Source organism: Oryzias latipes, chromosome 16 (genome assembly GCF_002234675.1).
Source record: "Oryzias latipes chromosome 16, ASM223467v1".
NCBI lineage: Eukaryota > Metazoa > Chordata > Actinopteri > Beloniformes > Adrianichthyidae > Oryzias > Oryzias latipes.
In genome coordinates, this window is record NC_019874.2 from 19,606,882 (window position 1) to 19,629,374 (window position 22,493).

The 22,493-nt window shown below is 39.2% G+C and overlaps 1 protein-coding gene across 2 annotated transcripts; it reads right to left on the reverse strand.

Annotated features, from left to right (window-relative positions):
* Positions 1 to 1,882: 1,882 nt before the first annotated feature.
* Positions 1,883 to 18,408, reverse strand: LOC101164430 (cytoplasmic phosphatidylinositol transfer protein 1). Of its 2 annotated transcripts, none has more exons than XM_011485380.3 (10): positions 17,878 to 18,408; positions 13,185 to 13,328; positions 9,419 to 9,507; positions 9,224 to 9,231; positions 8,997 to 9,068; positions 7,176 to 7,268; positions 5,641 to 5,796; positions 5,364 to 5,427; positions 5,158 to 5,244; positions 1,883 to 3,184 (listed from the first exon to the last, which is right to left on the reverse strand). In XM_011485380.3, the coding sequence occupies exons 2-10, from the start codon at positions 13,310 to 13,312 to the stop codon at positions 3,042 to 3,044; spliced, it is 840 nt and encodes a 279-aa protein (XP_011483682.1). In that variant the 5' UTR covers positions 13,313 to 13,328; positions 17,878 to 18,408; the 3' UTR covers positions 1,883 to 3,041. The 2 variants fall into 2 exon arrangements, with proteins under 2 accessions (XP_011483682.1, XP_011483681.1); XM_011485379.3 differs by having other exon boundaries at positions 13,185 to 13,333.
* Positions 18,409 to 22,493: the final 4,085 nt, after the last annotated feature.

Here is a 22,493-nt window from a genome sequence, read left to right on the forward strand (position 1 = left end):
ATTGCACCTAAGTCAGCTAAGTTGCCCTGTAATATGCTTAATAACTCTCACAACCGCACAGAACCTTTATCAGTGTTTATCAGTGCTGGCATCTGGACGGAGAGATTAAGTTAGTGACATGCTGAACCGCGTGGCTTAATGGCCCCTCTTGTTTAACAGCCGAGCTGAAGTTATTGCCCAGCCAGGAAGTGGGGGCCATTTTGGGAGATGCACACAGCAGCAGACGCACAGCACATCATCAAACAAATGAGGCAGTTGCATTACTGTCTGTCTGTAGAACAGAGAGCATGTATTGATCTGAAACAGAAGCTCATTCATCAGCTTGGTTAACAAAATACCATTAAGGTGGATGAGAAATTATGCACAAACACGCACAAACTTTTTTTTTTTTTTTTAGTTCTTTGTGCCATAACAAATTGCTTTTACCTAACTTTTGGCCTGTTAAATCAGTGTTACTATCAGAGTTCTTGACTTTTTGTTTCGCCCTTCCTCCATCCAGAAATTTCCCTTAAAGTCCCACTCCGATCGTCAAAAGATGATCAGAGTTCCCAGTGGTCTTTTAATTCTGATAATTTAGCCCAAATCCAAAAACCTTTGTTGTTTTTTAAAACAGTTTTTGATGAGCGGCTGTAGTTCATCAGCAACTCGCTGCTGAGTTGTGGGTGGGACTGTTGTCGTCGAGTAAGCTTGGGCTAATTTCCCATCATCCCTGTGTTGCACTTTTTCCCGTTAGCTCACAGCCCCTCAAAACCCCAAGCTAACATTACCGGTTCAATAAACATGCCGAGCAATACTGGAGCTATCCAGCCGCACAGTTTTAAGCCAGATGTCTGCTCAGACGAGGCAAACACAGATCTATACGGATCTAGTAGTCTATAAGTAGACACATTCCCTCTTCATACACAATTGTGTCCATCTGAAGGTAGGATGACTGTACAGTAAAGCAAAGAGGGTCACAGTATATCCAGAGAACGTCCTGTCCTTCCTCCTTATATGCCATTTGTGGGGTCTGATGGGTGAGGTGGTGAATCGCAGGGGTGTTCAGCTCTATGGGGTCAGGATCTATGATAATGTGCCACTGGGAACATTTCCATTAATGAACGCAGTACATCTTCTTTGGAGGCCCTCTTGAGGACGCACAGATCAAGAAGAAAGAAAGAAAAGAAGATCAAGGGAGATTTCAGGAATGAAAATGCAAAAATTGGGGTGGAATAAGGTGGGGCTCGACAGAGAATGGTGGAACTGGCAATAATGAGAGAGAAAATTTAATGGAAAAGACAAAAGAGGAAGGGAAACTAATGCTATTGCAGGTTGGGAAGACTATGGCACATTAGCTCCTGATGTCACAGGGAAAAGGGAAGATTTAGCATGAATCTATTTATTTATGTGCTTATATAGGCCTAAAGCCCTTTTGTTGTGAAGCATACAACAAACTGACTTTTGATTTGAAAGCATAAAAGAAGCCGTAATGAGTCTCATAGTGGGAGTTATTTAACATGCCATTCAAAGCTAACTGCCGTGTCTGTCAATCCAAAGTAATTTTGTGTCCCTTTGTGACAGGCCTGGGCTTTTGTTCTGAAGTCCGAAACAATAGAGTGACACCAAACTGACAGACATGCACACACCCAACTCCGAAGCCCACTTTTGCTCAGCATTCCTGCATCTCTGTTGTCTTCCACAGAGAAAAGCCCTCGGTTGTGTCTTCTGCTGTTCCACATGGCACACAAGTGTGAAATTGCTGAGTAGATTATGTGTGAGTACTGTGATGCCGGCAGCTGGTACATCTTTACAGGTCAATACAGATCAAACATGGCTTGTGATGTCTGGAGCGACTCCATTTACGGCTGATCCGGGCTGATTTCATGACATAAGTGAACTGAAATGTTGGAACGAACATATTTTTATTGATATACATTCTCAACAGAAGATATTGTAATGACTTTTTTTTTTTTTTTACAAAGGAAGATTAGGATTTTATTACAAATAAGGTCATGAATATTTCACTTCATAAAACAATTTCCATTGCTGTGGGAAAAAAACAAAACAAAATCAAGCTAATCGTGTTATAAAGGTCCACATCATTGACACATAATTGAAGTTTAGCCTTGTCTTGACCCATTTGCAGCTCTCAGCTAAGCGATCAAGGAGCCAATACAACGCCTCACTGGCCTCTGTCAATACACCTGGTCTGACCTATTGGCTGAGGTGGAGAGGAGAGCTGATCCATAGCATTGAGCGACTCCTCCCTTCTTGCCTGCTCACTCATTAGATCTACTCTATTAAACTCCTTATGCATTTGTCTGTAGTCTGCAGGACTGGAAGTAATCCTCCAACCCGATTGGCATTCTAAGCTAAAGTCGAGGAACTAAAAGTGCAGGGACGCACATTGTTTTCAAGGTTCGAGAAGGCTTATTTAGTTATTCATTTATCGATTTAATGCAACCCATAATTCACACAGGGTTTCTTCATGGAGAATCGTTTGAAATTCAGTAACAGGCATGGTTTAAGAAGAAAACCTGCATATCTCAAACAGACAGGAAAATTCTACCAGGTGGGAAAACAAGTGTTCATTGTTTATTCATTCCTCTGTACAGAAAGTACATAAGTAACCAAATTTTAACACAGAAACTTCTTTTTTTTTCAAATGCATATTTAATAAAGCATCTTGGGGTTCTTAATCTCTTGTTTACATCTATGCAGTTTAAACAGCACTGTTTACTTTCAAAGGTGGTCATGTTGTTCAGAAAGCTCACATCACAACTTGTTCATAAAATATTATTTTGTTGGGCTAAAGAAGCAAATGCTGCATGTAGACCATAAACTGGCAAAGCTGCTTTTCTGTTGAAACTACATTATTTAGACATAAAGGTTACAACATTTTTTTTTACCTCTTAGACTGAAAACGTACTTTTCCATGAAACGTAAAAGCGTGTTTCATCATCATGTTGCAGCTTGGTCATTTTTGCATGTTGGTATGTTAGAAGTGACATCACATGACGGTTATTGACACTGGGTTAGCACCGTAAAAAGTATGCAAAGCTTTACTCGGGGGTTGAATTGTGGCGACCGTGTGGCACAGAGGAGGCTGAGGAGGCAGCTGTGGTCATTCCCCTCTTCTTTAGGGATTGTTCATCTGTCACAGAGAAGGAACGGAAGAAACCAGGACGAGAGGGAACCTGAGGGACTGGATAGAAAACACAGATATTTCGTTTATACTTGAACCAAACATGTAATACATACAATGTTCATGACTGAATAAATGACAAAGATTCAATTCTTCTAGAACCAGGGGGCAAATTGAAAGAAAAGATAGAAATAAACGAAACCAGGAGAGTCCTGTTTCTAATGTATTAAATACACTTCAGATCTGTGTCATACACTTCAGCGTCTATTGGCCTAATCTCTCATTAGTATTCAGCTCACACATCCAACTTCTTATTAGATTCTCTCCAGTAAATGACATCCATTCCTTTTATGAAGCAGATGAATGGAATAAAACCCACAGAATTTCTGTGAGTCTGTGCGTGGTTGAGCGCTATAACAGCCTCTGGCCTGTGGGGGCTCGTGGCAGCGTAGCAAGCTGCAGTGCATTGAGCAATGACTGCAGATTTGTTGCAGCTTGATGTCTCTTATCATCACTCTCAGAGGGAGAGAACGCGCGCACAGGCACAAGACTGAACAGACCAGACTGGGAATTCTACCTTTGATATCTCTTACATCCTGCTGAGGTTCACCAGACATGCCAGCAGGGGGCAGGGTGACCACACACGCACACAGGTGCACAGATGCACACACACACACCACCATAACCACATGCTAAGGCCAAACACATGCCTCCACCAAGACTGACATTTGCAGCCAAGTGCTGCAGTAGCTGCTTATTCATGTTAAGAGGGCTCATGATGGGAAACAGTGCAGCAGGTGGCTGCATTACGCTGTTTACCAGAGCGACGGAGGAGCATGATCACTTCATGGACCTTCGTATACTCCCAGCTCGCAGAGGCACATGCAAACATACAGCCTACATCTGTCTTTCTGTCGTTCCTCTGTGGGCGCGCTCCCTCTCCCCGCTTCTTGTGCTGCGAAATGCCTCCAGACTGCTTCTCTCTTCCTCATTTTTTCTCACAGATCTACTCCAGCCATCTGGGTACTTGTAGGCACTACTGGAGCAACTGGCTCACTGTAGGCATGTCGATATTGCACACTTATTAATTTGTAATATTTCACTCTCTGTTGGTAACTCTCTAACATTTCTAGAACTATTCTTGAAGACCCACTCCAATGAAAATGGTGTTTGTTGTTTTTAACATGTTCTTGTGGCACTGTTCTCATAATAGAGAACATATATTAAAAAAATTAAGATTAAAAATGAAATTTCTGAGTATTTCTTTATTGAAATCCTTATGAATCAGGAGCAGACAAAAAAACAGAAAAAGCTTGTTGTGACGTAGAAGCTACAATCAACAGGAGGCCACGAGCTCCCTGCTCTGCTCCATATTGATGCATCCAGCTGCAGACATATAGTTCCATATATTTTCTTTGTCTGATCTGCATCTGGCTCAAAACTATACGGCTGGATAGCTCCAGTATTGCTCTCCATTTTTGTTGCTCCGCTAATGACAAGTTGGGGTTGTGAGGAGCTGTAAGCGGGAGAGGGTATACACAAAGAGATAATGGGAATTGAGACTTACACCCCGAAAACAGGCCCGCCCACATCTCTGAGATGAATTTCTGATTAACTCTTGCTGCACTGCAGAAACTATGTCCCAGAAAATGACTGTTGTTTTTTTTATTTTTTTATTTTGGCTTAAAATGCCATAAACATAATTAACAGACCACCAAGTACGCCTTACAATAGATCAAAAAAGGATCCGAGTGGGATTTTAAACCAACTATCTATACATGTTTTGGTGTTTGTATGATTTTGGTTATTATTTTTTTTTTGCTTTTGTCTGTACATATCTTTTGGGACTTAAATTATGCAACCAACAATGCAAACGTACACGTCAGATCTTCAGTCACCCTTGTCTCTTCTCTTGTTTTTAGGGTAATCTTTTTCGCCTCCACACACTCTCACGTGCAGCTGTGACATCTCACCCTAGCTTCCCATTCCCTGTGGTGGTTTGTTACTGCGCAAGTCAGGAGCTGCACTCTTACCTGTGTTGCACTGACCAGATTTGACTTTGCTGTTGGTCTTCTCCTGCATTTTGCCCTCATATTCTCTCACCTCATCCAAACTAAGCCCTTTGGATAGAGCACAGGAACATGTAAAGAAAATACATCTGATTTGTTTAGCCCGGTTTAAAATTTTTCACAATGCTTTATGTTTTCATTTATAAAATTGTGATGGATTTTTGACCGACCGTGCCATTCGTCCAGCCAGGCGACAGCCTGCCGGTGTGCAACTAGAAGAATATCTTTGATGCTCTGAAGATTAGAAATGAAAGAACATTCATGAAGACGAAATCTCTTGCAGTTTTAAGACAAAAAAAAAGCAACATCCAATGAATACATCTAATGCAACATTTAATGTAATAAGGAAGTGAGATTGTTTTAGACTGTTTGTTTGATAAAAACAACAGCTAGCATTGGTGTGAATTCATTTAACAGCATAGGAGGAAAAGTGGAGCCCCCTCTTACTCGATGTACGAAGTCCTCTGTCCTGGTCTGAAAGCCGTACACTTCAAAGCTGCAATGCACCCTCTTGTAAGAGCACATAATGGGCTTGTGGTGGTCTTTCCAGCCTATCTCCAGAGGCCCACGGTTCGTTTTACTTGACCGCCATCGACTCAGGTCCTGAGCAGAGCAGTGAGGAGTTATTAGTGGAGTCGGCAGAATCTGTGATCCCATGAGGTATATTCAAAGAAAACTTTATTTGTTCATTAGAGTGCTGTGAGCTTCTGTAGGCAGGGAGTGTCACAATTTGTATGACCAGGTATAAAGAGGTTATTGCCTAAAGAGGAAGCGTTACACATCTGTGACAAAAGAATGTTTGAGTTTGTAAGCCCATGTTCCCACCATGTCACTTAATGTAAGGAACTGGTATGTCTGATGTTTTGTGTATTTGTGTGCATGTGTTGCTGTTTGTCTGCAGTTAATGTGTGAATGTACTTTTTCTGTAAAGTGCTTGCAGGCAGTGAAAAACTGAGAAATCTCAGATTAGAGGAGGGAACAAAGATAGGCAGTGAAGCGCAGAAGTGTGAAGGCATCATTGTATGTAAGGATTAATATGAAGAAATATCACACACTTACAATAGCTGCCTGTCCGTTGACTATTATATTAAAAAAAACACCTTCACCTCCGCATTTTCCAATCTTCTCAGCTGTTGCACTTTTCCCCACTCAGGCTGTTCATGTTTTTTTCTCTTCTTTGGTTTACTTCCGTTCTTTCAGCATTCTGTAACCTCCTTGAATTCATTGTGCAGGACCCTCTTTTTTAGTCTGACAGAAGTCAACTTTTTTGGTGTGCACAATGTTCAGATGAACTGGACAAATTAAGCCGACAAACTGTGCAAACAGGACCAAGCTTTCCAGTGTGAAAAGTCCTCTCAAAAGTTGGCAAAATATCCAGTTATTGAAGAATTTTTAAACGCTCTCTTACTTTTCCTCACACTCGTCAAGTATTCAGGCGAGGCAAAGGAGCAAATAAGAAGTCAAAAGTGAGTCGGGATGTTTCAAGACAATTGGGTATTGAGACAGAAAATACATCGTCTGTTCCTGGTTTCATAAATGAACTCATGATAGAAGAGGAGGAAACATTAGCAACACCCTCAGTGCTTTTGGTGGACATAAAAGGAGAAGTAGCAGCAGGTGCTGTTTATCAAATGCAATTGATTGATTATTTTTATCGACCAGTGTGAGTGCCTCCATAAAAGATGATGTTTAGTCAGTTTCCACATGCTGCAAGTGCATTTTGGCTTAGTTTTTTCTGAATAAATAGCAGCATGAAGTAATATGATACAGCTGAGCATTGATTTCTGTCTCAGTTTGAGTTAAACTAAAGACCCAATAATGTTACATAGATGTAGCATGTTCAACCTCTTGACAGATACATTTCCTGTGCATTTTAAAATATATTATGCTAAACTCTATATTATTTATGATTTTTTTCTTGTCACAGTAGTTCATTTTTGCAGTTCTCTTTAGTGTATTTGTAAAAATAATTTCATTCCCACCTCTGATTCTTTGTAGTGCTTTTCAGGAATGGGATCACTCAGAATATCCAGGAAGCTGACATTCTCTGCTGGGGTTGGCGTATCCCCGAACACCTAGATCCAAACACATGGAGGAGGTTATAAAATATAATGACAGCAGACACGCACGCTCATCCATACTCTTGCACACATGCATTACTCACTCGATGGGAGAGCAGGATAAGAGCAGATGAGTAACTGTGCAGAAAACGGAGGTCACACACCATAACACCCATCACCATATCCCACCCTGAGGCCCTTTGTAGAAATCACACTGGAGCAAATAGATGAGAAAAACAGATAGACAGGGAGGAGAATGAAGGAAAACACTAGAATGGATGACGGACATAAAAAAGGAGAAGGGAAAGATTCCCATAAAAGCAGAATGTACTTTTTTGTAAGAAAGCACAAAGTAAACTTGGTGAGAAAGGATTTTAACTCAAGCCTGTACAAAATTAGTTCTAATACCCCAAAGATGTTGTTCATTTCACAGGTTGAAGACTAACAAAAAGGAAAGACCTGTAGCACAATAACAGCCCGCCACACTGCTTAGGCGGAGCTGCTGATCTCCGTCTACTCAAGGTCTTGCTCCCTCTAATGGAATGTGTTGCTTTTACTGGGGGTTTTGTGCTGCCTTTTAAAGAGTGTTCAGGGATCTTCAGCTCTGCCTCCGTGTTTTAGGTCAGGGTCTTTGACTAACAAGTCTCGTTGAGCTTTAAACAGGTTTAGCAATCATGAATTCAAGAAAGTGTTAGGAATTCTTGCAAGTGTGATGAACATTTCTGAAAACTCCAAATCTTTTGAGCAGCTCTGTGTTTGTGTCTGCACAGCAAAACTACTCAAAAAGGGTTCACAGGGACTCAGATTGGGCTGGTTCTGCCTTTGTTTTGTAGAAAATGGACTTAAATCTAAGCAGAAAAACACAGAGAACACGGTGTATACGAAAATCGAGAAAATCGAAAATTTGATCATTCTAAAATGTTCTAAAAGTTCTTTAAGTTTCTTCTAGGTTAGCACAATGTAGGACGTTCATTTATTTTCACAAAACCTTAACATAATTGATGTTCCTGCTGTGGAAATTTGAATGTCCACATAATGTAATATTTGTTGAAAATCCATCACAGTTAAAGTTCCTTTAATTTTTTTTCTTTGCCATTTATCAAGTTCTTTATTCCAATACACTTAAGGATAATGTTTTATGACACGAAGACTGTCAAGTACAGGATTCGAGCCACTGACCGAATGATTGTCCCAATGAGTTTTAGCTCAGTCCTCCCAAATATGTTGAAATCTTTAGAATACGAAGCTCAACACACACTATAAAAAGGATGAAAAGAGAAAAAGAAAAATGCTGAAATCTTTGAAACTCTTGCCAAGAGGATACAAAAAAATGATCTATAGATATCTAGTATCTGTGAATAAAGGCTTATTGCAGGTGAACCTACACAATTTCCTATTTTTTCTCTCTCTGTAAATTAAAGTTTGTTTGTTCTCATTTCTTGATTTTACTTTGAAAAAAGATACATTTGCTTAACCTTCCTTCTGGTGCATTTGTGCGTTTTGGATTTGGTGAAAATGCAACACAGCAGCTACAACCAGCATGCTGCACATCTGCTTAATAGAGCTGACAATAGTGCATTCTGTGCTTTTTGCTTGTTTCCCTTGTAATGGCCACATCAATGTGATTAACGTTTTTATGTTGCTGCAAAGAGATTGTATCCCCCCTCCCCCAACCCTTCTTCAAGGTTTTTTTCCTGATTCCTCCATCTACTTCCATGTTGCCTGAGTTATGGCTATACTCACTCTGTCATTATTGCCGTTGTTGTCCTCAAATCTTGTCTCAATACGAATACTGAACTTGGGGATGAATGACGCCTATAGAATCCCATGGAGTAAAAAACAACAACAAAAAAAGGTCAAAAGGCATTAATGGAGAAGGCAACTATAGACAGCAGTTTAAATCAACTTAAGCTGGATGCGATGCGCTATTTTGTGTTCACATAAAATGAATGATGGGAGGTTGTACTTACTGAATACTCTGCAGCAGCACAGGTTTTCAATATGAAACAAGAAGAAACATCAGTCACTCAAATTAATTGGCATACAACTGGAGCTACACATGTATATGCAAAGTATTAACACATGATTGCATAACAAAATAAAATTTCTATTGCCATCATGAGTACTTCTTAAAGTTCTATTTTCCATAAAAAAACCCCACAAACCTGTGATTGTGTATGGGTAGAAGTTCCACGCCTTCTCTGTCACATAGAAGATTCGTGGAACAAAGGCTTTGGCCCAAGATGGCAGCTTGCTGGTAGAATATCAAAAAAGAAAAAAGAAAAATCACAACCACTAAAAGGAAGTGTGAAAGACCAAGACAGAGATTATGGAAGATGAAAAAAAATAGTCTTAAGTGGGTTTTTTCTCCGTTTATATCTGGATTTGCTGTAGGCCACTATTACCAGAGGAGTGATTTGTATGACTCACACTCAGTTACACCTGTGGTGATGAATTGTTCTTGTAGCTTCAAAGTCACATGTCAGAAAATGATTGAAGTGGAATGCAATTGCGCCGTCATTGTACTGCTGTGTGTTCCTATATACATTCACTAATAAGCGCTAAATTCCCCATCAGTCTGGATATTAGAAACATTTTCCTGAACAAAAGCATCCCTCTACATCTTTAAGGATGTTTGGATTGGATTTGAGAACTAAATAAGAGATTTCTGTTTTTAGTCGCTAACTTTAACTATAATAAAGTTAAAAGCACATTGCAAAAATAGCATAGTGTCTAACTATGCAGTCACAAGGGGGCGCAAGTCCCTGTGCTGGTCCCAAGCCCTGATAGAATACAGGGTTGTGTCAGGAAGGGCATCCGGCATAAAAACCTCTGCCAAACCACCTGTGGAAAGCGGTGAAAGCTAATTCGCTGTGGCGACGCCTGAAGAGATATGCTGAAAGACGAACAACATTCCTGATTATCTCTTAACCCTTTAACAGAGTTGACATTCAACTGTTCCCGCAACTAAAGTAATTCCAGCAGATTCTGAAATTAAGAAAAGCAGCCTTGAGCTGTGAAGTGAAGTACTTATGCAATCAATGTAAATCAGCTGATTTACATTGATTGCGTAAGTGGTCGCAGAGTTGCGTTGCACCAAAGCATGTTATCTAGGTTTCACCGGTGACATCAGAGTTAAAGGGTTAAAGTAGCACCATCAGATCTTGAGACTGAACTGAGAATAAATAACCCTGATATAGAAGATAGTGTCTGAAAGCTGAGATCTAATGTTGGTAGAAAGAAGGTCTGAATGTGATACTTTAGGAATTGGTCACGAGGCACAATCCATAAAATCTGAGTTTTTAGGTAAGAAATCAGATCAGTATGTTGCAGAGTAACAAGAAATAAATGAAACTTTTAAAGATGACTGATAAGGTGAAGCATTTTAATAAGCTTTTTTTTATGAGGGAAAACGAGAAAGACTTGATAAATCAGTGTGGTCAGGTGCCTCTCGGACTGGTGTGGAAACACGTAAAGCTGCTGCTGCTGGTGGTGTTGCGATTGAAGTGTCAGGGCCATGCTCAACAACTGCTAAGACCTGCAGAATTAACCACTAATTCCCCAAGTCACACTACAGGACAAGCCCCCTGAACAATGTCACGCAGTAACAGCTGGATAGAATGAAGAAAAACTGTAAACCCAGCTAGAAATCATCATTCATCATTCTTTTGTAATCGGGTTATAGTTTCTGGAATTTGGTTTTGATTTCTAAAATGTAATGTTTTTATTAATTGTCTTGCTTTTTTAATGGTAATGGAAGTCTGAGCAGAATATACTAAAAACTTTCTTCCAAGAAGACATGATTCCTGATCCTAACTTGAGCAGGTGAAGATGCAGTTTTATTTAAAGTGGGTTAAGAAACACAAAACCACATGGTGTGGTGGTGGGGGGTTGTCAGTCTTGTCAGGCAGACAACCTAAATCCAGGAAATCAGAAACCAGCAGGTAGGCTGCCACTAATGAACAATTCAATGGAGGTAATTAAAAAAAAAAGATATGTGCTGGAGGGTTGGTAACAGAAAAGAAGATAGACATAAAATTAAAACGACAAAGAAAGTTCATTCAAACTTTTCCTCCTAACTTCAATCATAAGTCTTGCCAGTGAAAGTTAGAAGATAACACTATCTAGCAGGTTGTTGCTACTTTTAAGCTGAGTTCACACCAAATGTAATTTACATGTCAAATTTGAGTCTGTTGCCTTTCTTTACACGTTTAAAATTCGATGCTCAATGCTTCTCTAAAAATGTGTTCATGAACTTGACGCTCCTGATACGTGTGGGAGGAGCTACTGTTTAAAATGTTTTAGTCTAATCACTACATGGATGACGTTGAGAGACCAGGCTTATATTTTTTGTGAAGAGCCCTACAAAAACATCAGTAATCACGTCTCCTTGTCTGGGTTTATCAGAGTATTCAGAGACCTTCTCAGTACATTAAAGACCACCCTCTACTGCATGATCTGCGTCTGAATGGCGGACGCTTTCATGGCACTTCTGTCTCTCTGTGGTCCATTTTGATGGCTTAATGTTCCGCATTGGTCCAAGAAGGGAAACTAAAATTTGAGGATCTTTTTGTTATTGTCTCAATGCAAATAAGACAAATATCATAAAGTTCAGGAAGAGAACTTTATGATAATTCCCATCCAAATTGGTTCACATCTCATCCTCTTATTGGTCTGTACGTTGACTTAACATTAAAACAGAACGTCCCTGACGTGCAAAACACATTTGGCGTGAACGCAGCTTTAGGAGTGCAGTCCAATAGCTGCTCTTCTGATGAGGGGTTGGAAATATTCTTACTCCTGTTCAAAACTAACTTCAGTAGGTTTGTCAGTTATGGAAAAGCTAAATCTAGCAATCAGCCACTGTCCTGTTTTTTTTTTTTTATATGGAAAAGCTGATATTTTTTGATAACCTGTTGCGAAAAATTACATCCTGAGGCTTAAGATCTATTTTAATATTAAAACCTTTTAAAAGCATCACCAGCACAGGGACAGGAAGTCATTATTGACTCCATGACAACTTACAGCAAAATTATGGTACTACCAAAATGCAGTTTTTTCATATATGCTGTCACAGCAAAACCTGTCAACTGCAAAGTTACTGATAAACAATACTGGTATTGCACTACCAACGTTCATTGGTTTGGCTCAATAGTTGTTTCTAAATGTTAGTTTTTACCATCATTTACAGTCTTATTTTTTTCTCCACATGCAAAAGAAAAAACATTTTAAAAAATTCCACAGACCTTTTTCTGTACAATTGCTGTAGCTTTTTCAATGCTTATAGATGAATTACATTACATTGTTATTAAAAAAAAAAAAAAACATCTCTGCTTTGTAACTCTTAGGTGATAAACAAAAAAAAAAAAAAAGAAAATCACTGCAAAACCATTTGATCCCTGCCAGAGATTTCACCATCCCCACAACCATTTAAACAAAGTGGGTATAGGAAGTTGATACTTGTTTAATCCTAATTTAAATTATTGTTTTGAATGGTTTAAAAACTAAAAATGTAGGCAAGTTTCCACGCCAAGAAAAATAAGATGATGAAAACATCCCATCATCCTGTAATTACTGTCATCAGGATGACGTTGGCTTATTCTACCAAGCTGAAGGCCTGTGTTTATACAATTAAAATATTTAAAAGCCAACAGTTAAATGAACTCATCTTCCTCTATAACCTCAATGCAAGGACTTCTTAGACAGAGATTTCTGATATTGGATGTTACATTTCACAAGTGCTGTAAAAATGATGATTTTTGACTTGACAGTTGCTTGGATCCACACTTAAAGCTTTACAGTGGAGACTTCAGCTTGAGCAACCGTCGAATCAGCTGCTGTAAAGTCTGAATTGACAACCCGAGGATTAAACAGGTAAACAATTAGGATCATTGATACAGCAACGTCGTTGTTTGAGGAGATAAACGTCACCTGCTGAGGTAAATTCGCTTCTCAGTCAACTGTCCAGCGCCGTGCTCAGGGTGCATATCCGGCTCATTCCTCACCACCTCCACTCCTTCTCCGCCGTCGCTCTGCTCACAGCAGTGCTTACTGATCATGTAGAGCTGCCCTATCCTGTACTGGAGCCAGGGGCAAGTTATGGATATGGTGAGGGTGGGGTATAAAGATGAGGAAGGAAAGAGAGAATGGGACACGTAGGTAAACACAAAACTAGAAATCATCTTCAAAAAAACACATAATGTAATCCAGTTTTGTCCAGTTTGATTGACATGTCCTTATAATTCCGTTTACGGTGTTTAAAGGTGGTCAGTCATCAGTACCATGTTGAGATCCGCCTATACATTCTTCCTTTTTAAAACAAAAGAAAAATAAGACTGTCTTGAAAGGTTTAGGAAGCTTCAGTTTGGAAAACATAAAACTATCACAAAGAGCTGTGCAGAACATCTTGCATGATCTTACATGTCTCAAAATCCACACACCCAGTAAAAAAAAAGACATGGCTGAAGGTAAATTCACAATATTTTTTAACACGACTGTCTCCTGCAAATGTTCGTTCCCCTTTATATATGTAAGACCACGGAACAAACTTTCAAAATGTTCACAATTTTAGAGCTCTGACAAATGGGTGAAATTAGTCTGCACACACTGTGCTTTTTATGTCCAGTTAGATGGATTTAGATACACTTGTAAAATTGTGCAGACTCCTTTGGTTTTGTTTTAAAATCTTTTTATTTATTTATTTTAGACCATCCATCTATCCATCTTCAGAACCCCTTGAATCCCTTTTGGGGTCATGGGGCTGTCGAATCCAGCCCAGCCACTGTTGGGCGAAGGCGGGGTACTCACTCTGTATAGGTCGCCAGTCTGTTGCAGGGCTATTTTTTGGTCAAATTAGTTGAATTTAGATCCATTTATAAATTGTACAGACTTTTTTTGGCCAAACTTTTACAATTAAATTATTAACAGAAGACAATAAGGGATTAGGTTCATTCTTAAAATTGCTAGTGTTTAAAACAAAGCTTAAACAATATATTTTTGCTATAGGACTAAGTATTACTGCTAACATACTAAAAAGATTGATTTTGTTTTAATAACTGTTTTAAAATTCCAATTGAAATCACCTGTAACTAGTGATTTAAACTGAACAAATGTGGGACTTTCATTATAATATCACAGTGTCCTGAATTAAAAAGGAAGTGAAAGTAGTTTTTCATGTCTTTAAGAAAACACAAAAATGACTTCATAGGAAACTCAATGAAAGGATTTGATGAATCAATGCTGTATTTTTTTAAAATAAACATTGATGAATTGTTGAGTGTTTTTTTTAACCTTAGCCTTATTTTTCCATGACATCTAGGGTACCAGTATTCGAATGCATGCTAAACTAACACACTGGGCACCTCAAGCAACGCTGCACTAGCTGCACCCAAACAGGACAAACTGCAGGAACGTGTTCAGGACATGCAACAAAACTACTGCGTTGGAATTTCTGTCACTCCTTGTACTTAGACAAAAGTGAAAGCATTCTTTTAACGCTTCCTGCAGAAAACGATAGTAACAATCAGCATATATAAAAGAACAGCTAATAAAGACAGAGGTCATGTCTGGCAGGTTCAATTTCTCAGTTTTAGTTTTCAAAGACTGCTCAGGGCTGTATGGGTACAGAGCTTTGTCTTTTATTTTTGAAATGGCCAGTTGGTGTGTGTAAAGATTGTCCTGAAGCAAGAATCTCAGAAATCTACATTTTACTTCAGCCAGTGAGGGTGAAAGAGTGGATTTCTAATGAAAGAGAAGGGACTTTGTATGGTTCTGGAGCCCTAGTTTGTGCCTGATGCTGATGAGGATTTTCTTTTAGTGGGTCTGAAGAGGATGAGGCCTTTGGCATGTGGAGTGATCCACAAAGGGCTCGATCTGACAGACTCGCTGACATGTCTTATCAGATCTACATTCTTCAAACAAAATGTTCTCTGTTTTTTTTTTTTTTTTGCACTAATGCTACTTTCCGATTAATTTTCTGCCCTGGCTTGTAATTAGAAAAAAGGTTTTTATTGGTGACACTTCATGGTAAAAAACACTAATATTACATTTAAAAAAAGAAAGATGCTATTAAAATGAAATAACTAGCTGCTGCCATTGCGATGCAATTAATTTTGTTGCCCTATATTGTTTTGGTAAGTAAGGAAGGCAAAAACACATTAAAATATTGTAAAAAGTAGAAACATTGGTTAAAAAGAAAGATGGCAAGAACAAGAGAAGGAGGAGGGCTGACATGGGTATGCCATTCTTCACTGCTGACACCAGGCAACTCTCCTTCTTATTCCAATTACAGTGGAATGTCAACATTCAATATTTACTTATTGGGTATTCATGGGACTTAATTAATCACAGTGATTTGTGTTTTAATACCGTCATACAAATACCAGTCACAAAAGCAGCCAGCTTCTCTCACACTAAAAGTACTTTATGAATTTTATCTAAGCAGAATTTTTGACATTTTTAATAATTATATCCTTTTCGTGGAATTTAAGGGCTATTGAGATTTGTGTTGACCAGGTTAGTCAGTGAGGTCCTCCTTTTTATTTATTTATTTTTTTACCAAGGACAGCTTTCAAGCAATATTTGTCAAAATACCTGTTTGAAAAGGAATTATTTATGCTTAATAGTTAATGCCCCTTTTTCATGTAAATCAGTGCAAATATTTAATAAATGCAGCATATTACGGAAGAAGATTTTCAGAAAAACCAGACGGAGAAACCAGTTTCTTGTTTACATATCATGTAGACATTATGTGCTTCCCGCATCCATGTTTTCTTAAAAACAAGACACTCACCATGTCCAAACAGTTTTTTTTTTTTTTTTAACAAAATACAGTGTAAGATCTACATCCAAGATGCAGATTTGATATAATTTTGGTTCGTTGCACATCACTGAAGTATGAACAAATTATTTGTCTTCTTGACTAATAAAAATGCATTTTAGTCAAGTTGTCTGGAAATATTAGTCCATTTCTTGAAATTGATTTTTTATTTGAATAAACGATTCACAGATCTGTGTTAACCAATTCAACATACGGAGGAAGGCTGGACTGAAATAAGATCAAAGGAGACGACATTCAAGCAAAACCGTTTGAAAAGACGGCAATGCAATTGCTAAATACTACTTTAAATGAGCATAAAAAATCTGACACTTTGGAAATGAAATAAAGAAAAATGAAGGGTGGCTCCCTGCTTTTGCACAGTACTGTTGATTTACTGTTGCTTTTGGACGCTAATGCGAAGTCAATTTGATTCTAAATAAGTCAGCTTGTGGATGATTTGCATCCGTTTGATGACTTTTCTTTTTAGGCTTGGCACATTTCCACTGGAATATTATGTCATTTATAATAAAAGTGTTTATTCCACCGAAAAAAAAAAGCTTTTTTAATTTCATTCAAGGCTGTTGTCACAGATGAGAGTAATGATAATGACATAGTTAACATTGTAGAGAGCGTTGATGTGATATTTTCTGAGAGTATTTCCCATGGGAACCCTGTCAAAGATTTTTACGTAAGAATTATTTACTGTGGTAACTGTGTAGAATAAAACAACGACCAAGAAATCATTAAATCTTATAGGGATGTAGGTGACAATCTCAGATCATTTTGAGGGTTTATAGCTTGGAGGAAGGGTGTACAGCTCCATCTGATCCTCACCTGTCCCACTAACTCGTTACTCTGACTGCTGAAGCTGCTTATGAGCTCAAGTACCTGTGAACCCGTATGTATTTCTCCAGTCACCTTCGCCAAGTGTCAAGAGGAAATGGAGAATGACGCATCAAGTCCTCTGACACACTGAGCTACTGTCACCATTCTGCTTCTCCCAGAGCACAACACAATACACAACATTCCTCCTCTCGGGAGAGATGTATCATGCTACAAAAGGAACTACTGGATGTGTCACATATGACAACCACTACAGCTCAAGTAGAGATGTTGGAAATGATCTGGAACGAGACAGTCATCTCTATTTGATATGTCCTCAAGTAAGCTGCATTTAAACTAGCCATACAATAAGGCAAAATAGGATTTGCTGCGAGCCAAAAGTTTCCATGTGCCATGTACTGATACTGTAAATCCCATTTGACTGTGATTTGTCACTGTCATTGTTGTGGTAACAGGTAGAGGTGAGAGGGTGGGGGTGCATACAGAAAGGGATGAGGACATTCCTTTTGAAGGGCACTTCAGGGAATTAACTCCCTCTCTGCTTCTCTCCAGCAAGAACCGCTTGCGTGTAAAGTTGCAAGGCTTTGTTTGAGCACAGCCGCAACCAGTCGGACTAGTTTGGGCGCCGATGTGCGAGGAAATGCAAGCGAAAGAGGTACAAGAGGCAGGAAGAGATTAACTGCATACACAAACTGCAGACTTTCAGGGTAAAGCTGTTGGCTAGGTGTTTTATGTTAGCTGTGTATATAAAAAAACAACAACTCTGACACCCAATGTACCGAAGCTCTGTCAGTACAGACTTTGTGCCCTGTTGGATATTTTCCCAACTGCTCTGTTGAGTTTGTAAGCTTTAAAGGCATCTCCATGTTTCAAAAAAGCCCCTTTCCCTGTCAGTTTCATGCTTTCTGAGGCCGGGTGGTGAGTGTGTGCATTTTCCTTAGCATGGGAAAGACAGACACTTACCTCTTCCACAGTCAGTGGCATGCATATGCGATATTCTTTCATCAACATGCTGCTTCAGAGAAAGGTGCTGTTTTGGAAGTGTGCCCAAATCTTGTTTATCCCAGCTGTCTTACTTGCATAGTAGACTCTCTCGAGCATGCCACACAGACCAAAGTAACTTCTCCCCTGGCGTTCTTCCTCTTTTTATTTTGCTGACGTCAGTAGTCCGTGGAGTTCATTCTAGGCTTTTTTTTTCTGTCAGCTATTTTTTTTGCCCTCCTTAGACCTCGTCTGTACTCTTCTTTTTTTCCCTCTAAGACTCGTTTCTCCTTTCTTAAACTTCTTCCCCTCTCCTGCCTTGACTTGGCCTCTCTGTCTGTCTTCTTCCTTCCTTGGCTGCCGTAAGAACAGAGTGGTGATAAGTTGTGGAAAAAATATTTAAGCCACCGCTAACCAACTCTACCTGTTCTAATCCCTTTTTCTCTCCAAGCTTAACTTTTTTTCTTGTATGTGACTCCTCCCTTTCCCCTCAGCAACACTCCACTGCTTTCAGTTTGTCACAAATTCCTTTGCCTGCTTTCCTCTTATCTTTCTCCAACTCCTTCTTTCCCTCCCATAGTACTCCACCCATGGTTGTTTCCTGCCTCTTCACCTGTGTCACCTCCCTACCTCACTGATCCTAATCAGTTCTCTATTTTCCATCGCCCAGGACTGCTGTCAACGACAACTCTGGTCTGACAGCATCAAGCCAACACTGATTACTCACATCAGTTTTTAAAAAAACTCTCAATTGGACGTCATAAATGCTAAGCAGAGTGGGCAAGTGGGTTCAATATGGTTCTGGCGAAGAGAGTATCTGTGAGCCACAGCAATGGATTGTCTCACAATGCATTTTCTTCATGACCTTCAGCTTGTCTTAATTGAATCCACATTCAGTCAATGGCAAATGGAATCTAAGCAGCTGCAATATCTTGCTTTTGTCCTTCCCTGAGTCACTGGCTGCTCAGCCACAGCCAAACCTATAGGGTTTGTCCTTCTATTAAATGAGAGAAGCAGATGTTTGGCCTCTCTAAGTAAGTATAAAACGAGCAAAAACTAATAACCAGCCATGGATTCCTTTTCTGCAATTCACTTGCTTTTCCTAGTGTGTCTTGAGATGGTCTCTTCATGTCTTTGCTTTCACTGTGCTCTGTGCTGAAATGGGGAAAACAAATTCCTGGTGGGGTTTACTTCCATCTTATCAGATCAGTGTTTGGAGAAGGGAAGCCACTTCAGAGAGCTGAGGTGTGCTTTGCACGACTCTGCCTTGATTTCCCCCTGACTCCCAGAGCCTTGACAGTTTGCTCTGAACCTCAGTTTGAGGGATGATTGGTAGTGACTTACAAAGACGTTTACTCAGCAGCTGATTGATAAACTTATTGTTTTGATTATTTACTTTGTTGGTAAATTGTTTAGGCGGAATTGGAAGAAAAAGATAGTGGGTGACTTATGAAGCTGATCATAACTGATTTCTTGATTGATTACTTAAATGGATAAAACTGATGTGTACTTCAGTTTACCCCTATTCATCGCGGTTCTTCAAATAATCCAAATCACAGCTAGCTGCAGAGAAGGAGAAATGATAGAAAATAGAGTAGAAGGTGAGAAAACTAATATTCAGCAAATGGCCTATTGATGTCTGGTATTTGCACACGATCTGTATCAGGATATATTACCCGGAAAATAACAATGGATGTGGTATTTAAATGTGTTATCTTGAGCTTATGTTAAACTGATAAATATTCAAAATGCAAATTATTTGCTAAGAAGCTGATGGTCTCACTTTATGTGGTTGCTTTGTGGGTGTGTGCCTTTTTTAAAGTAAAATAAATAATGCAAATAAGAAGAAAAGCAAAAACATCAGAGAATTTTTTGCCTATCATGATAAATGTTCGGTTAATGGAGAGGGTAACTCTGTTTTGTCATATATTATATGACTGGGTATGCCAACCAAAACTCCAGGTTTTGAGGATCTGGTGTCTTACTGACTGCTACAACTATCCCAAAGCCTTGTGCATTATGTCACATTGCAGGAAAAGCTATGGTAATAAAAAAAAAAAAAAAAAGGAAAAGCTATGGTAATTGTGCGTTGGTGTTGTACTTTCTTTTACAGACTTTAAAAGAAAACTGAGAGACTTTGGGAAATGTAACTTGTTTTAGAGGCTACCTTATTAATATAAGACATAAAGCCACCAGGAAGCAATTTGATTCCAAATGTTATTTTATGATACCACAATAATGCAAATAGCAGTGACACTACTTCCCAATGAAAAGTGGTAATTAGACAGTATATAAAGACAAACTCTATGACAGCAATAGCGATTGTAAGTTGCCTTTTGCGCAATGTTTGTCCAGGCATAAGTGTGTTGTATAACAAACGTTTGGAACCAAATATAGCCTTATTTTAGGTCTATAAATGTTTTCATCCGTAGGTTTCTGAACATATTGCATTAAAACCTCGAGCAAAACATCCATGCTCTACCTTGCATGCTGGAAATGCCATAAAATCTAATATCCTCATACAGGATTGTCAAATTTTCCTCAGACAAAATAAAATGAAATGTCTTGATCTTTTTTGCTTTAAAGTCTTCCTCAAATTCACCAAAAACTACACTTGTTCAATTTAACTCTTGAGCAACAAGAACGTTCTAACATCTGTCCACTTTGATCACTTTTTATGGAGCTTTTAGCAAAATGCTTGTAATGCAAGACAATAAAATTACAGTTGTCTGTAGTGAAATCCGATCACATTGAACATACAATGTCTTGTACACTTTAGTCTTATGGTTAACAGCAAAGTTGTTTGTTCTCAACCCAAACAATTCAGTTAAAGGCTCAGTGCTTTGCCTCTGGAACATTTTAAACCTGTTCTTCTGGTCGGAGCTGCTTGTCTTGCAGGGTGAAAGAGTTGGTAGTGATTAAACTGGAGGGAAATTCATCACAATGCTTTTACCCATCACATCCTCTCACATCACCCAATGAAAAATGAATGGGCACTTGCTAAAAACTAGTGAGCACCTCTCTCTCCTCGATGTCTCCTTCTCTTGTTGTTTGTGTGTCTGCGGCCAGCCAAAGGGTTCTGTATTAAAGAGAATAAAGGAAGACGCAGATCATTAATTGATGGGCCTGCTGCCAGTGCTGCATTACAGGCTCTTCAATTTATAAAGTGGTCAAAGGCCAAGGTCAAGGATCTTTGTGCCCCTTCCCCAACTGCAAGCATGTGAATTATGGACCTTTATTAATTTGAATTAGCATTTCAAGGTTTTCAGAGTGAATGTGCAACATATTTTTTTATCAAGGTAAAATAAAAAGTTTGGGATCAAACAAAAATATTTCTTATATAGTCTGCATACAGCTATACGTGGGAATCTACATGTCTGTAAGTTAGTCCAGACCTCCTGCCTCCCATTTTTCTCCATTCTCAACAAGCCCGCTGGACACCTCTGATCTGTGTTTTGGTCCTATCATCAAAAACCTGCAGTATGTAGGTCAGACTTTAGCTCAGCAAAAAGAAAAAATAAGAGGACAGAGACAACAGTGTGAGAAGTCAATTATTTTCCACTGCTCAAAAAGCGTCTTAGGGCACAAATGCAGTATGATGCAACTACAAAGAACACACAAAATAAGCATGCAAGCTGTTGTTCTAACATCTGTTTTATTTGCTGTTAGTGGGGGTTTTTGGTATGTTTGTGTGCCTCAGTCCACTGTGTTAAGATGTAAGCTTAGTTCTAATCTTCTTGTAGTTATCTATCACACTACTGCTAAGACATTGATTGGACCAACTCGTTAATTGATACCACAGGAGGACTGCCTGCCGGGGGTGGGGGTGAGTCCCTTGGCGACCTGAATGAAACAGCGTTCACTTATTGTTATCGAGTCCCAATCTCCTAATACACGAACACCGTGAGTGGGATAAGGGCCTATCCAACGTCATTAGGAGCTCCACACAGTGTTCCAGCGCATGCCAGTCAACGCACTTGCCAACAGGATAAGTTGGCACAAGAGACGTGACAACTGCCATCATTAATTCCTCCAAACACTTATACAAACATATGTCATCACACACGGGCTTCTTTTTTCTGTTTCAGATTCCTGAAAAATGCAGATGAAAAACTTAGTGCAGCTTATCGCCGTTCTCATGTTCTCAGCACTTCAAACCCAATTTCACAATAGCTGAATGTGAATACGTTCCCAGATGAACTATAGATTTTGATTGAAACAGTTGTGTGTTCTTAAACCTCGCTGTTATTCTAACCAAGCAGGGCTATTGTCAGATCATTTCCACAGAGAGAGGAAATAATATGGTTTTGTCTCTGAAGAGTTTGTGTGCAAAGAAAAGAAGAAAAGATTTAAATCTGATTGTATTATTCCTTTGTGTATTTGTAAGTCTGAGGGTAAAGGGAGGAGAGACATTTTTTACAACCATGTTGGGAAGCCAGAGGCAAGTGTATATAAAGGTATTCAGCTCTGGGATGATCAGAGGGCGTGGGCTCAACATATTCATCAAGGATTTCCATGGGGACAGAAGTTGAGCCACAGCACAGAGGCAAATGTGGACCAAAAAAGAGAAAATATTTATTCCAGGAGTGGAGAGGAAT